Below are 16611 nucleotides of genomic sequence, written 5' to 3' on the forward strand. Positions count from 1 at the left end.
CGTCCGAGTTCCAATCTAAGGCAGCCAAAGCGTCAACCATCCTGATGTGATTCAGTAAACCTCCAAAGTGTAGAAAGTAAACTCTTAGCAAAAGTACTGTGAACAAACCCTTTTCCATTAGTAGGTAAGAATGCAGCTGTGAGTACTGAATATTTATTGCAGTATTTCCATGAATTTTAATCAGCCCCCTCAATTGCCATTGTGTTCTTGCCTTGCTTTGACTGACGAGTTTCAGGAGCCGAGGAAACCCGTGGATGTGCCATTAAATTTGAAAGTCAGTTGAAATATCGCTCCAATTGAGCAATTAGCATATGTTAATAGGCACTCTGCCTCTCTCCAAGGGGGTTGCACGCAAGGTTTTCAAACCCCCCCCCTCCCCGCACCTAACCCCACACGCTCTTCTAAAGTCTCTACGAGCTTTTGTTCATAAATACCAATACCGCATAGACTGATCCTTCGTTCTTTTTCTCCCATCAGAAACAATTATCTTGTAGTTGATTCCCAGAAGGAAAAGTCTGAATCCTTTTTTCTGTTCTGAACCAGTTTTCTGTTTTTAGTGGCTCTAACTGTTGTTTCTTGGCAACATCTTTGATTGACTTGGATGAACCCCAAATATTTTTGGATCCAATTTAACTCCAGTACTAAGCATCATCAAACCTGTTTTCTAGTTAAATTGAAACTCATCTTCAGTCATAGCAGCTCCCAGGGTATCTGGCATTAACATGGAGGCTGCTTAGATTATCACACACTATCTGCACGCTGAGTGATACCTTTTTCTATTTTTCTATGGCATAGCTCGGCTTGATGGAACCTAAATGGGCATGTGTGTGCACTGGATAGCATCCTTAAACTGTCTTATCAATGAAGCCCATACTAGATTCTATATATCCTTTCTAGCATCTATGTTATCTGTGTCTGTTGCTTTGCCACCAAGCATAATTTTAAAGAGTATAAAGATTACCACAATCTGTCTATGGATATGGTAAGGGTGTGGAAGATAATCCTTGAGAAAAGGATAGCTTTGTTTGATGTGTAACATCTACACACCAAGTGTGAATTTTGTTTCCAAATCAAAATTTTAGTAGAAGCAGTCTGGATCAGAGAAGCATCAAGGGTTTTTAGGACCAAGCCGATACAGGTGGACTCTGCCATCTCATATTGCTGGAGTAAAAGCATTGACCTCTTCTATGACCTAACAGTGTATTTTTTTCAGCACTTGAACTAGTGAAGTAACTGAATGGAATGTTTTCTGGCTTCTTCTAAGGTTTTTTAGACCAGTGCCTTGGTCCTAAAGGTGTGCTGCACATCTAATCTAATACAAATATAGGGGCCTCTGTTGTCACCACCAATGCCCCCCATAGATCTGTAGGTCCTTCGTCACTGTCGGTGTCTATGCTCGGGCCAAACACACTGTATCGTGCTGGTCTTTCTTTAGGAAACATTGTCACCAAGGTGGCTACAAAGATTCTGGGATTAAAAAGAGCTAGATTTAGCTCTGGGAAATTGTCAGATGGATGACTTTCCTGATCCAGCCCTCCTTCATAGAAGAATTCACCTTGATCTAAGCAGCTGTCAGAGGTTCAGTTGTGGCCTTGGGAACAAGAATTTCAGTCAACGCTGCTGCTCACACTCTATTTTAGCCTGCTTTGATTAATGTATTTTCAAACTTGAGTTATTCTCCGATTCATATGGGTCTAGGTTTTGCAGCCTGTTCCTGCCGGTTTTCTGTCATACTTGATACACTTGAGGGCAGGCCCCACTGCATCGCTGCCTCCCCTCCCTTTTCCGGAGGGTAAGCTTGACAGCTTGAAATGCACCTATCCATATATAGACGGGTGCATTCTAATTTTAAAATGAGAGAAACTCAGCCCATCATTTGCCCTGATTATATGCTGGACATGAGCCACCTGTTAGGTAAATGTCCAGTGATCAAAGGTTAACGGTGGCATGTTAAAGATGATGCTACCATGCATTGCCATGCACAGACCACAGAATACAGGAAGAAATATTCTGATTTTATTTTACTTTATACCAGCAGCTCTGAGGCTTTTGGCACTTCCACTCTGCAGCAGACCACATTGGCCTAATGCTACAGACTTCCACCCCAATTTTAGCAGGACTCTCCAACAAAGGCCAGGGAGTCTGCCTCTAGCATGCAAATGACCCCAAGGCTGGAAATATGGCCAGGACCAGGGACATCTCTGGGGCCGGTGGAAGTCTAGGCTATCATCTCTTGAAGGCTTCAGAAAAGAAAGAAGACAATGAGCCCTCTGACATGTACTTCTCAACACCTGTTGCAGGAAATGCAAATAGACTTCTCCTGCTCCTCAATTCTTTACATTTATCACCATCTCCTGCTTTCTATTGGTAAGGCAATTTTGAAACCCAGCTAGCTAATCTGTCATCAATACTATGAGCAATAAATAATGAATACCTTTTTGAAACCTTGTGAGTGGAGCTTTATTATATAGCTTCTGAAAAATCTAAGTTAGTTGTATTCATTGGATAGCCCTAATATTTTCTATTCATTCTCGGGATAAGGGCATCTTTGGCAAGGCTGTCATTTTTATTGCCCATCCCTAGTTGTCCTGAGAAGATGTTGGTGGGCCGCGTACTTGAACTGCTGCATGTAGCGGTTTGATACAACTGAGTGGCCTACTAGTTACAAGTCAACCACATTGGTGTGAGACTGGAATCACATTTAGGCCAGAGCGGATGGTGGGTTTCCTTCCCTAAAGGTCATAAGTGAACCAATTAGGTTTTTACAACAATCGACATCTTCATTGACACTTTTACTGAAACCAGCTTTTTATTTTTTTCAAATTCTCAAACTGCCATGATGGGATTGCAATTCATGTTCTCTGGATTATTAGTCCAGGCCTCTGGATTACGAGTGCATAACCACTACATTACAGTACCCTAGGGGTAACTCATTTGTTAGTGCTCCATGATCTATTACTTCTAAATCCATGCAGACTACTCCTTACAGCCTATCTACTCATTAGATGAACATTTATATAATGTTTATAAGCATTTCCCCTACTATAGATGTTGGGTCGAATGATTTGTAATTTCCTGTTGATGTCACACTGCCTTTTTTGGAATATCGCAATTACATTCTGTCCTGGTGCCTTATGTTAAAATATGTTACATATGGAGCTGTAACAATATTTACCTTTGGAATTGCTCGTGCATGGTTTAAATATGTAACCCATTTTGAAGTTTGTCACTCTGGAATAAATTAGTGCTGCATATAGTTCATTATAGATTCACAGTTTGTCATTTTCTGATCATAAATCTTACTCCTAAAACCCACCCTCATGTTGATTGTTCTGCAGATATGGTATTCTTTTCATATCATATGCATATACCATGTGAAAACTAATTTCTGTTCTCCCCATTCTTAAACTGTTTAAAGAGACTTTGAGATAACTGCCAATTCTATGGAATTTGGTCAGATTTTGGATAAACACCAGGAGTAAATCAAAGCTGTTGTTGAAAAACTGCTTTGCCAATAGACTTGGAAATCACATGATTTGCCTGTCCTCTTCACACGAGATTGTTCATGGTGCAAATGTATTCAAAGTAGAAGTGTTTTTTTGAGTTGCTTCCTTTCCTTGGAAGTAATAAGCTAGCAGTTTTGATAATGAAAGGGATGATTCAATCTGTAATTATCACAACTTGAACTTTGGATTGCTGTGTTGTCACTTGACTTGAGCCTGAAAGTCTTGTGTTGTATCTAATAAGTTGGTGTTTGTATACTAGTAATGGATTTTTTTTTAATTTTGTCAGTGATATTTTTAGTTAAAATTCATGTGAAAGTTTAAACAGTTGAATTATCAGGTGTGATTATCATAAGTGATTTGAAAGGTGTGTATATATGAACACAAAAGGCTCATTGGAGATGTATTGTGTTGTCATAGATGGTAGCTTTGAAAGGATCCTCTGAGAAATTGATCTAACGTTGCTCTGGTTTAGATATCAACTAGAGCAACATCAGATAGATCGCTGAGATAATTTGAAGGAAAGCATAGTTTTCTTAAAATAATAATGAAAAGGAAAAGAAGAGAGCATTGGCATTTGTTAATGAGATATACTAGGTGCTATGAGCTGGATTGCATAAAGTTTAGAGGTAATATGTAAATTTGCACAATATTTAACATCTTAGTAGCGATACAGTATTGCTATTAATAGAAGATCTATTTATGGCAAAATGAGTTTTTACTTCTAAATTAGTTGATACCTTTTCATTTTATATAGTACTGTAACATTGTTTAACTAGAAGAGAAGAATGTTGTGTTTTTTGTGTGATCATACATAAAATACTGTAGGAGGAAAATTATCTAAATCTGTGACTGTCCGCTACATTCAAGAGATGGGCACTATGATGGGGGACTGCAAATTTCTGTGGAAGCTCGGCCAAATGGCCACTTTGGTTCAGAAAACATTAAAGCACTTTGTGCTAATAAGAATTCTCCAGCAAAATATATTGCAGTGCATTTCTGTTTAACAAGCTTACATTCTTCTGATCTATAACAATTTCAAAGCAGTTTGTGTCCTCCCACACTTAGTTTATTCCTTTGATTGCCAGTTTAAAGCCATCCACGCTCTCATGAATCTAGCTTGTCTGTAGAGTGCTTATGGCTAATACAATTTCTAAATTTGCAGACAACACCAAATTGGTGGGCAGTGTTAATACAAAGAAAGACTGTGACAAAATACAAGAAGACATGAATAAACTTGCAGAATGGATATTTAATTGGCAAATGAATTTCAACATAAGTGTGAGGTGGTGCATTTTGGTAGGAAGAATAAGGAGGCCACATACTGCTTGGATAATAAGAGTCTAAATGGGGTAGAGGAACAAAGTGATCTAAGGGTACAGATACATAAATCACTAAAGTAGTGACACAGATTATTAAGGTCATAAAAAAGCAAACCAAGCACTGGGGTTTATTTCTAAAGAGATAGAATTGAAAAGCAGGGAAGTCGTATTAAACTTGTATAGAACCTTGGTTAGACCATATTTGGAGTGTTGTGCACAGTTCTGGTATCCATATTATGAAAAGGATATAGAGGCATTGGTGAAGGTGCAACAAATGTTTACAAGGATGATACCAGAACTGAGAGGTTATAACTATTAGGAAAGACTGAACAGACTGGGGCTCTTTAGTAAAGAGAAGACTGAGGGGTGACCAGTTAGAGGTCTTTAAGCTTATGAAAGGGTTTGATAGGGTAGACTTGGAGAAGATGTTTCTACTTACGGGGGAGACCAGAACTAGGAGCCATAAATATTAAATAGTCACTAATAAATCCAATAGGGAATTCAGGAGAAACTTCTTTACCCGAACAATGGTAAGAATGTGGAACTCGCTACCGCAGGGAATAGTTGTGGCAAATAGCATAGATACATTTAAGGGGAAGCTAGATAAGCACGTGAGGGAGAAAATAATAGAAGGGTATTCTAATCGGGTTAGATGAAGAGGGATGGGAGGAGCTCGTGTGGAGCAGAAATGCTGGCATAGACCAGTTGGGCCGAATGGCCCGTTTCTGTGCTGTAGTTTCTATGTAACTCAGTGTAATGCAAATGTATTGTTTTTAATGGATGCTGCAGGCTTTAAAAATAGCCAGTGATTTAAAAATAAACTCTCATTCTCAACTAAAAGAACAATATCATTGACATTGGCAAACAAAGTTAAAAACTAAATAAATGGTGTAATTTAATCTCCTACGGCAGTTATATTTGTTTTTTTTCCCCACAGTGGTGGTCACCCGTATCTCACTGGTTTGGCAGTAGCTGGAGGAGCTTACTATCTTGGGCTAGAAGGTGCAATCATTGGACCCATCCTATTATGCATCCTAGTAGTTGCTTCCAACATATACAGTGCTATGTTGATGAGTCCTTCAACTGCATTACCAACTCCTTCCCAGACTCCTTGGCCATTGCAAATACATCGGTAAGTTTCCACAGGAGCTTCTACTAAATCATTCTATGACAATTCCCCATCATCTGTTTTATACAAGACCAGAATTTAAGACCATATAGGAGATCTATTTAAAGCTGTTAATTAAAATTGATAACTATTTAACAATAAATCTTTTTTTTTAAATCATTGGTTTAGACATTCTGTCTAGGTGTTTTAAATTATGGGAGTGAAGTTGACTTCAGCGGAAAGGAAAATCAGGTGGGGCATAATGGGCGGCTGATTCGCTCGAAGATCCACAGAAGTTGAATTTTACCCTCTGTCCGTTGAAAGTTCTGTTTTTTGTTCTGTATTGTCCACATATTGTAATGAAGGAGCAGTGCTAAATAAAATGAGTGGTGTCTTATCAGGGCTATTGATCAGATTAAATCGCAAACTGCTTAAATAAGCATTATTACTGCCCATAACTCTTGCCTCTGTTAGAAATGGTTCTTAATTTGACATAGATAACATTATCCAGACAATTAAACTGGTGTTGCAGTCCACTCTTGACTTAATGTAGGAGTTATATCTGCTAAATAATATATTCTACTTTATGCACATGCTTAGTTTAGAACATAAGAAATAGGAGCAGGAGTAGGCCATTTGGCCCTTCAAGCCTGCTCCACCATTCAATAAGATCATGGCTGATCTTCTACCTCATCCTCCACTTTCCTGCACTATCCCCATATCCCTTAATATTCAAAAATCTTATCGATCTCTGTCTTGAATATACTCAACGACTGAGCCTCCACAGCCCTCTGGGGTAGAGAATTCCAAAGATTCGCCACCCTCTGAGTGAAGAAATTTCTCCTCATCTCAGTCCTAAATGGCCGACCCCTTATTCTGAGACTGTGACCCCTGGTTCTAGACTCCCCAGCCAGGGGAAACATCCTCCCTGCATCTACCCTGTCAAGCTCTAAGAATTTTGTATGTTTCAATGAGATCACCTCTCATTCTTCTAAACTCTAGAGATTATAGGCCTAGTCTACTCAATCTCTCCTCATAGGACAATCCCCCCATCCCAGGAACCAGTCTGGTGAACCTTTGTTGCACTCCCTCTATGGCAAGTATATCCTTCCTCAGGTAAGGAGATCAAAACTGTACAGAATACTCCAGGTGTGGTCTCACCAGGGCCCTATATAATTGCAGTAAGATGTCTTTACTCTTATACTCAAATCTTCTTGTAATAAAGGCCAACATACCATTTGCTTTCCTAATTGCTTTCTGTACCTGCATGTTAATTTTCAGTGATTTGTGTACAAGGACACCCAGGTCCCTCTGAACACTAACATTTCCCAATCTCTCACCATTTAAAAAATACTCTGCTTTTCTATTTTTTCTACCAAAGTGGATAAACTTCACATTTCTCCACATTATATTCCATTTGCCATGTTTTTGCCCACTCACATAGCCTGTCTATATCCCCTTGAAGCCTCCTTTCATCCTCCTCGCAACTTTCCCACCCATCTTTTAACATCAGCAAACTTGGATATATTACATTTGGTCCCCTCAGCCAAATCATTGATGTAGATTGTGAATAGCTGAGATCCAAGCACTGATCCTTGTAGTACCCCACTAGTTACGGCCTGCCAACCTGAAAATGACCCGTTTATTCCTACTCTCTGTTTTCTGTCCATTAACCAACCCCCAATTCCATGAACCCTAATTTTGTTTAATAACCTCTTGTGTGGCACCTTATCGAATGCCTTCTGAAAATCCAAATACACCACATCCAATGGTCCCTCCTTATCTATTCTTCTAGTTACAACCTCAAAAATCTCAACGGATTTGTCAAACACGATTTCCCTTTCATAAATTCATGTTGACTCTGCCCAATCCTATTATTATTTTCTAAGTGCCCTGTTACCATGTCCTTAATAATAGATTCTAGCATTTTCCCTACTACTGATGCCAGGCTAACTGGTCTGTAGTTCCCCATTTTCTCTTTCCCTCATTTCTTATATAGGGGGTTACATTTGCTACCTTCCAATCTGCGGGAACCGTTCTGGAATCTTTGGAATTTTGGAAGATGACAACCAATGCACCCTCTACCTCTTTAGCCACCTCTTTCAAAACCCTAGGAGGTTAGGTCCAGGGGATTTATTGGCTTTCAATCCCATAAATTTCTCCAGTACTATTTTTTTTTTACTAATACTAATTTTTTTCAGTTCCTCATTCTCGCTTGACCCCCTTGTTTCTTCACTATTTCCAGGAAGTTTTTTGCCACCTCTTCCGTGAAGTCAGACACAAAGTAGTTGTTTAATTTCTCTGCCATTTCCTTATTCCCCATTATAATTTCTCCTGTCTCAGCCTGTAAGGGACCCACATTTACTTCCACTAATCTTTTCCTTTTTACATACCTATAGAAGCTTTTACATTCTGTTTTTATGTCTCTCGCTAGTTTACTCTCATTCTATTTTCCCTTTCTTTGTCAATTTCTTGGTACTCCTTTGCTGAATTCTAAAATCTTCCCAATCCTCAGGCTTACTACTCTTTTTGGCAACATTATAAGCCTCTCCTTTGATCTAATACTACCTTTAACTTCTCTTGTTAATCATGGTTGGACCACTTTTTGTGCCTTAAAGGAATGTAAATTTATTGTACATTATGTATTAATTCTTTAAATGCTAGCCATTGCTTGTCTACCATCATACCTTTTAATGCAGCTTCCCAATCTACCTTAGCCAACTCGCCCCTCATACCTACGTAGTTTACTTTGTTTAGATTAAGACCCCATTTTCGGATTTAACTAAATCACTTTCAAACTCAATATAACATTCTATCATATTATGGTCACTCTTCCCTAAAGGCCCCTTTACTACAAGGTTATTAATGAACCCTTTCTCATTGCAATAACTCTCTGATAAAAGTCCCCTCCTAAATACTGTAACTCTGCTCTCCAAATTTGTTTATCATGAATCCATGACGTACTGTCAATCCTGGCATTTAGCTGATATGAGGATGATCCAGGATAATTTTATATCCTGAAAAAGGTGTAATTGGTTTGACATGTGTTGCTCTGGGATAAGACTTGTGTGTAATAATTGCACTGTAGACATGCTTTCAGTGAATTAGGTAAAGATTGCATAAATTAGGTGGAGCTATTCAGTGTATTGCAAATCTCTGCTATGAGCTGATCATAACTACTGGGTTCTTCCAAAGGAAAGGAAGAAATCCCTTACCTTTTACTTTCCCCAAAATGAAAATGTGCACATGAATAATTTTAAAGTTTTCTTTGAATAGTAGTAGTAAATAAAAAGGATCGGCCAGGAAGCATGTATATAATTCATCTCTATATCTCGCTATCATTCATGTTCTTAAAAGTGCTACATCTTTGTACACTTCGTGCCTCACATTTCTCCAGGCGTTGCCTCCTGCACAGCACTGTGGGAGCACTGTTGATTTTCATGTGTCAATCCACAAACACTTGCTTTACTGTCTTTTGACAGAAGCCTTACACAATTTCCCAAATTCTTTTGCTGGAGATATACTGCCTCCTCCATTTCCACACCGAGAACCCACATGAAACCATATAAAGCACAAACTTGCTAACAGAAAGAATAATGTATGTACAACTGGTTGTTTATATCTGCAATTTATGTTTATTAAAGCAGCTGTGTATTTATTTACTGTTAGGGCCGGATTTTGATACTGGGGGCATGTAGGAGGCGGGACTACAACTTTTGGGGTTTTAGTCCCGCCTCCATCGAGTTATGGCCAACCCACTCGATTTTCACTTGATTGACCTTGTTGAGTCCGCCCAGCGGGCTCAGCAGGCCAATTAAGGGCCACCCGGCAACAGGTGACGTCACAGATTGACATATCATCTGTCAAGAGCTTTTGACAGATGAAATATCAGCATTTGACAGCTCTTTGAAGCTGTCAAACACTGACAATCTGTACACTAAGTTAATTCCTTCCTCTCAGGCTGATTTAGAGATCTCTCCAGAACAGAAAGCAGAATGCTGCAGATTTTGACAGCCCGCGGCCATTCTGCTTTCTGTGCCGGTGAGATGAGGGACTCCCGAGGCCTGAAGGAAGGAAGGCTGTAAAGGTAAGTAAAACTTCTTTAAACACTTTACACACACCAAACACACTTACCTCTGCACCCATCACTCACCTGAACACCGGACATCTCGAACCCTTCAGCCCGACGGTCCACCTCGCTAACTTGGTGTGGTTTGGAGCCGTCGGAAATCCCACATTTCAGGGATAAAAATAGGGATTAGGCTAAAAACTACCTGTTAACAGGCAGTTAATTGGCACTAATCCCCTTCCCGCCTTGGGGAGGCGGCTCCCAGCACAGGTCAGGTATCCGCCTCCTTTGAAACTGGCTTGGGGGCGGGATGGGTTCGTGCCCCCCGATTTCGCGATTTTAAACCCCCCCCCCCCCCCCCCACGCCTCCAATCCTGCCTCCACGGCCCAATGAAAATCCTGCCCTTAGAGTCTGAAAATAGTTAAAGAACCAATCAAAACACACATCCTTAACTGTCTCCTCCATTTCCTTTGCTGGACTCGGTTGGACTGGCTACTCAAGCTTCTACTGTTGCTCCCGTCTGTGCTCCTCACCTCCCTAAGCTCCCTTACACCAGCTTCACCTGCACTAATCACATGGATTACATTTTACCATTGCCTGGCTCCCTGGACTTCACTTCTCTTGGTCCTTGTGTTTCACTCCCACAGCTTCTCATTCCTTTTCTGGTATATTGAATCCGCTGCTGTGCAGCACTAACATTGAGGCCACTACTCATTCCTACTGGACATCTGGATCAACCTCTGTTGGCTCATGGTCGACTCTCCACACCTCATCAGCTCTCTGTTTTCCAGCAGTACTCCCACTGACACTTTGCCTCTCACAGTTCCTGCATTCACTCCCTCTTCACAACTGCCTTCTTTACCGGCTTCTTTACTCTACTGCAAACTGTCTTCTTAAACCCCTCTTCCCTGTCTCATCTACCCTCACCTCCAACAATGAGTGTGAGGAGCTCATGGACTTCTTTGCTAACCACTCTCTTAATATGTCCTGCCGCCTTCAGGGACCTGTGCGCGTTAACTCCCAGGTTCCTCTGTCCCTGCACACTCCTTAGAACTGTGCCGTTGAGTGTATGTTGCCTCTCCCTGTTCCTTCTGCCGTGGTGCATCACCTCACACTTCTCTGTATTAGATTCCATTTGCCACTTGTCTGCCTATTCTGCTAACCTTTCTGTGTCCTGTTGCAGTTGGTTGGTATCATCCTCACTGTTTGCCATACCCCCAAGTTTGGTGTCATCAGTAAATTTGGAAATTCTACTCTATATTCCAATATCCAGGTTGTTTATATGTATCGGGGAAAGCACTGACCCTTGGCGAGCACCACTGTCTACCATCCTCCAGTCTAAGAAGCAGCCATTTGCCACAGCTTGCTGTTTTCTTTCCTCTGTCCCAGAGGGCTGTGAATGCTGAGTCTTTGAGTATATTCAAGGCTGAGATCGATAGATTTTTGGACTCTAGGGGAATCAAGGGAAATGGAGATCAGGCAGGAAAGTGGAGTTGAGGTCGATGATCAGCCATGATCTTATTGAATGGCGGAGAAGGCTCGAGGGGCCGTATGGCCTACTCCTGCTCTTATTTCTTATGTTCTTTGTCACTAAGATTGAGACCATCTGATCAGCTGCCTCTGTCACTTCCCTCCCTTCCCCTAGCGAGCCAGGCCAAACTTCCTCTAAGGCTCCCCCCTGCCCTAGCCCTGAACTCACATCTTTTTCTAGTTTCTCTCCTACCTCCCCTCATGCCCTCTCCAAGCTCATCTTGTCCATGAGACCCACTTCCTGCTCCCTCGACCCTATTCCCACTAAACTGCTGACCACCCAATGTCCCTTCATGGCTCCCATGTTAGCTGATATTATTAACGGTTCTTTTTTCTCAGGTACTGTCCCCCTCTCCCTCAAATCTGCTGTCATCACCCCATTCCTCAAAAAGGACCCCTCCGTCCTTGCAAACTACCGCCCCATCTCCAAAGTCCTTGAATGTGTTGTCACCTCCCAAATCCGTGCCCATCTTTCCCAGAACTCCCATGTTTGAATCCCTCCAAACAGGTTTCCGGCCCTGCCACAGTACCGAAACGGCTCTTATCAAAGTCACATGACATCCTATGTGACTGTGACAAAGGTAAACTATCCCTCCTTGTCTTTCTCGACCTGTCTGCAGCCTTTGACACAGTTGACCACACCATTCTCCTCCAAAGCCTCTCCACCATTGTCCAGCTGGGTGGGACAGTACCTCCTTTGGTCCATTCTTATCTAGCTAATTGTAGCCAGAGAATCACCTGCAATGGCTTCTCTTCCCGCTCCCACACTGTTACCTCTGCTGTCCCCCAAGGATCTATCCTTGGCCCCCTCCTATTTCTCATCTAAATGCTGCCCCTCAGCAACATCATCCGAAAACACAGCGTCAGTTTCCACATAAGCGCTCACTCAGAGGGTGGTAGGTTTGTGGAATTTGCTGCCCCAGAAAGCTGTGGAAGGTACATCATTAAATAAATTTAAAACAGAAATAGATAGTTTCCTAGAAGTAAAGGGAATTAAGGGTTACGGGGAGCGGGCAGGAAATTGGACATGAGTCTAGGTTCGGAATGGTCATGGCCCTGTGGGTAGTGGAGTGGGCCCAGGGGCCGTGTAGCCTGGTTCTGCTCCTACTGTGTTCTAATTCTGTGTTAGATTTCAGGAGATGGTTTTATTCCTGTTCCTGGCTGGGGTGGAGATCGCCTTTACAGAAGGTAAGTACTGTAGAAAATATAGGGACAGAGTGATCTCCTGGACGAGTTTCGATCGCCTAGATGGGTCGGAGAGGAATTTCCCAGATTTTTTTCTCCCAAATTGGCCATTGGGTCTTTTATCTGGTTTTTCGCCTCTCCCGGGAGATCACATGGGCTCGGGTGGATGGAGAGTGATAGAAGATTTGAGGTTAGGATCAGATCAGCCATGATCTTATTGAATGGTGGAGCAGGCTCGAGGGGCCGATTGGCCTACTCTTGCTCCTATTTCTTATGTTCTTATGACACCCAGCTCTATCTCAACAACACCTTTCTCAACCCCTCCACTGTCTCTAAATTGTCAGACTGCTTGTCCAACATTCAGTACTGGATGAGCAGAAATTTCCTCCAACTAAATATTGGGAAGACTGAAGCCATTGTCTTCTGCCTCCGCCACAAACTCAGTCCCTAGCCACAGACTCCATCCCTCTCCCTGGCAATTGTCTGAGGCTGAACCAAACTGTTTGCAACCTTGGTGTCATATTTGAGCTTCCAATCACAGATACGTGCCATCACTAAGACCGCCTATTTCCACCTCCGGAACATAGCCCAACTCCGCCCCTGCCTCAGCTCATCTGCTGAAACCCTCATCCATGCCTTTGTTACTTCTAGACTTGACAATTCCAACTCACTCCTGGCCAGCCTCCCATATTCTACCCTCCTTAAATTTGAGGTCATCCAAAACTCTGCTGGCCATGTCCTAACTCGCACCAAGTCCCGTTCACCATTACCCCTGTGCTCACTGACCTACATTGGCTCCCTGTTAAGCAACGCCTCGATTTTAAAATTCTCATCCTTGTTTTCAAATCCGTCCATGGCCTCACCCCTCCCTATCTCTGTAATCTCCTCCAGCCCCACAACCCTCCGAGATATCTGCTCTCTCCTAATTCTGGCCTCTTGAGCATCTCTGATTTTAATCGCTCCACCATTGGTAGCCGTGCCTTCAGCTGCCAAGGCCCTAAGCTCTGGAATTCCTTCCCTAAATGTCTCCACCTCCCTACACCTCTCCGCCTCCCTACCTTTCTTTCCTCCTTTAATACGCTCCTGGTCAGCTTTTGGTCATCTGCCCAAATATCTCAAATAAAAACAGAAAATGCTGGAAATATTCAGCAATTCAGGCAACATCTTTTAACGAAAGGCCATCGGCCTGAAACGTTAACTCTGTTTCTTTCTCCACAGATGCTGCCTGAGCTGCTGAGTATTTCCAGCATTTTCTGTTTTAATTTCAGATTTTTATCACCCGCAGTATTTTGCTCTAATATCTCCATATGTGGCTCGGTGTCAAATTTTGTTTTATAACGCTCCTGTGAAGCACCTTGGGATGTTTTACTATGTTAAAGGCACTATATAAATACAAGTTATTGTTGTTGTCTCTGAACCTCGGCATTGTTTTATTGATGCTCCAAGCTGACTCCACCCTAGCTTCTTCTCACTACTGGACCTCAGACTTTAACTTTGGACTCTCTCATATTGTCTCCTTTCTGCCCTCTGTTTTGCCATGTGTATGTAACCTGAATTCCCTTTTATGTCCATTTATGTGTACGTTTTGGCTACTGCTCTGGACCCAAGCCCATTACTTTATTCTCTCTTTTCTCCTTTTATTGGCTTTTCTTGGGCCCTTCTCTCCTGCTCTTCAGGTCACCCAGGCATGCCACCCTTCATTTTGCTCCTCTTGGGTGCTTTAGCACCCCCCTCCCCCCCGCCCCCGCAATCCATTTCCAATACCAGCCATCCTGTGGCCTTTGAGTAAGATTGCCAATTTTTGTGCCATATTTTTTGCTGTGGGCCATATTTGGTTGACTGCCAAGATTTATTTCTTGCGTTCAACAGAGAATGTTATTTATGAATAAAAATGTGATTTGTCAGGAATTCCTCTCACTAGCCATTTAAGAGTAGCACTTAGTTACTTTATAATGTACTTGTGCGTCTTATTTTTACATCTATTGCCTTATTTGGTACATGCACGTGAGTGGAAAATAATTAAATGTAGTGAAAATGTAAAATGAAATTAACTGTAGATGATCGTTTACTAATCTATTTATGCATTCTGGAGCATTTTTAAGAACTACTCCTTAGAACAAATAGAGCATTACCAGAGTTCATTTACTTGTGTGTGAGGCCATTGTAACTCATTCACTACAATGATGGTTGCAATGTTTGGGTCTTTCCACATAAAAGAGCTGCTGTAATACACTAATTTCGCACCCAACATGCACTGCTTCATGAAAGAAATTGAAGTTTCTAAATAGCTTAATTTTTGGTTAAATGACTTAGAATTTGTATTAAATGTCTGTGAAAAGTTATGTTCAAAGTAACATAGCTGGAGAATATCAGTCAGTGCACGTAACATGTTGATAGCTGTTGTGTTCTTGTTTGTTTTTGTTTTAGGCCTTGTGGGGATAGTCCTGAGGAAGCAAAACCTGGTACTGAGTGACCGAATGTGTTTCCCATATTAGTCAGAGGAGTGTTGGCTCATCTATCTGACGCTTCCTGCACTGAATTTCACACAGTTGTGGCCTTCCTGTACGCTCCAAAGATGAATGTTGCATTACCTAATGCCATGCAGGAAAATAACTTTTCACTCACGCTTGGTGGGCATAAAAAATGTGCTTCATCACATTATTTTGCGCATAAATGTAACTCTCAAGGATACAGCCCAGTGTTTAGGAGATAAAGGCCTAGAAATTGAGTTTTGGCGCAGCCAGGGCTTTAGCGCCGGAAGTTAGTGCCGGAGCTAAGTCGCGCTGTTCGGGCCCAAAATTCACCAATTCTGCGCCCAAACGGCTGCCGGCGCTGCTGAGAGCTGTTTGCGCCTGAAAACTGGCGCTACGCGCTGAATATCGGCGCTGCGGCGCCCGCTGCGGTGCGGCAGGTTCGGGAAGTGCAGGCCTCCTCCTTCCCTTAAGGAGGAGCTGCCTGCACCCGGCCGCGGCCCGCGAAAATCTTTTTAAAAATGAGCCCGGCACCTCGGACAAGTGCCGGGCTTGCTTCTGTTCCGGGGTGGGGGGGGGGGGGGGGGAAGTCCGGGGAGGGAGCTGCGGCCAGGCGGCCGGCGGAAAGCGGCCGGCCGCCGCGGTGCCTTTAATGCGCCGGCGCAAACTCATGTAAGACTCTGTTGCCAGAGTCTTAGTTGCGGCTGCCACGGGCGAGGCGGCCGCAACTGAATTTCGGCGCTGGGGCCCGTCGGCATGGCAACCGGGACGCTGCGCACACCGATGACGTCATCGGTGCCGGCGCAGCGCTACCGGTCTACTGCGGCGGAAGGGCCCCAGGCAATTTCGGCGCCGGCGCCAATTGCAGCGCTAGGCCCTCTAGCGCCGCAAAATCAGCGCTAAGGGCACTGAATTTCTAGGCCATAAAGTTTGTAACTCCTGGAACTAAGTTTAGTTATAAATGATCAACAGTTGTAGTTCAATTACTACATTTGACACCAAGAAAGTTTGAAATGCTGTTTTCTTTCATCTTTTAAAATACGTTCTAAAGATGTATTTCAGATTACTTGCATTCTCGTGATTTGAAAGCAGAATATTGTGCAGGCTGCTAAAATATTGAAAACAAGTTGTATGGCTTTGTTTACTCCGGTTTTCATAAATGCTCTGGCACGGTAAGAGTTTGATGTATTTTCAGATGATCTAGTTAAGTCTTGAATATTGCACAGCTAAACTGTCTTTAATCCCTCCCCCAATGAAAATAATGGAAAACCATAAAATATCCACATTGAAAAAGCACATCTGCGATGGAAGTATAACATTCATGTAAATGGAATAAGAATAGCATTTCAGCATGGAATTTACAAAATCATTTTCTATTGCTTTGAGGATATTTGAGTTTTCCCCCCTTACTATTCCCTCTTG

General features: G+C 42.4%; 1 protein-coding gene across 11 annotated transcripts in view; it reads left to right on the forward strand.

The window, feature by feature from the left end:
- tmem245 (transmembrane protein 245) overlaps window positions 1–16611 on the forward strand; it is a 181043-nt gene that overhangs the window by 161548 nt on the left and 2884 nt on the right. For 5 of the 11 annotated variants that reach the window (XM_085988164.1, XM_085988170.1, XM_085988168.1 and 2 more), the window contains 2 exons: window positions 5763–5957; window positions 15146–15751. The exons of 1 other annotated variant lie outside the window; for it this stretch is intronic. In XM_085988164.1, the coding sequence (XP_085844290.1) occupies window positions 5763–5957; window positions 15146–15191 (241 nt within the window). In that variant the 3' untranslated portion in view covers window positions 15192–15751. Of the gene's footprint in view, window positions 1–2038; window positions 2524–5762; window positions 5958–6122; window positions 6680–15145; window positions 15752–16611 lie in introns of those variants that run through there. 5 more of the 11 variants (XR_015078412.1, XR_015078413.1, XM_085988165.1 and 2 more) reach the window with 4 other exon arrangements.

The sequence above is a fragment of the Somniosus microcephalus genome, chromosome 5 (genome assembly GCF_052327205.1).
Source record: "Somniosus microcephalus isolate GS21.2 chromosome 5, FLI_Smic_1.0, whole genome shotgun sequence".
In the NCBI taxonomy this organism is placed as follows: Eukaryota; Metazoa; Chordata; class Chondrichthyes; order Squaliformes; family Somniosidae; genus Somniosus; species Somniosus microcephalus.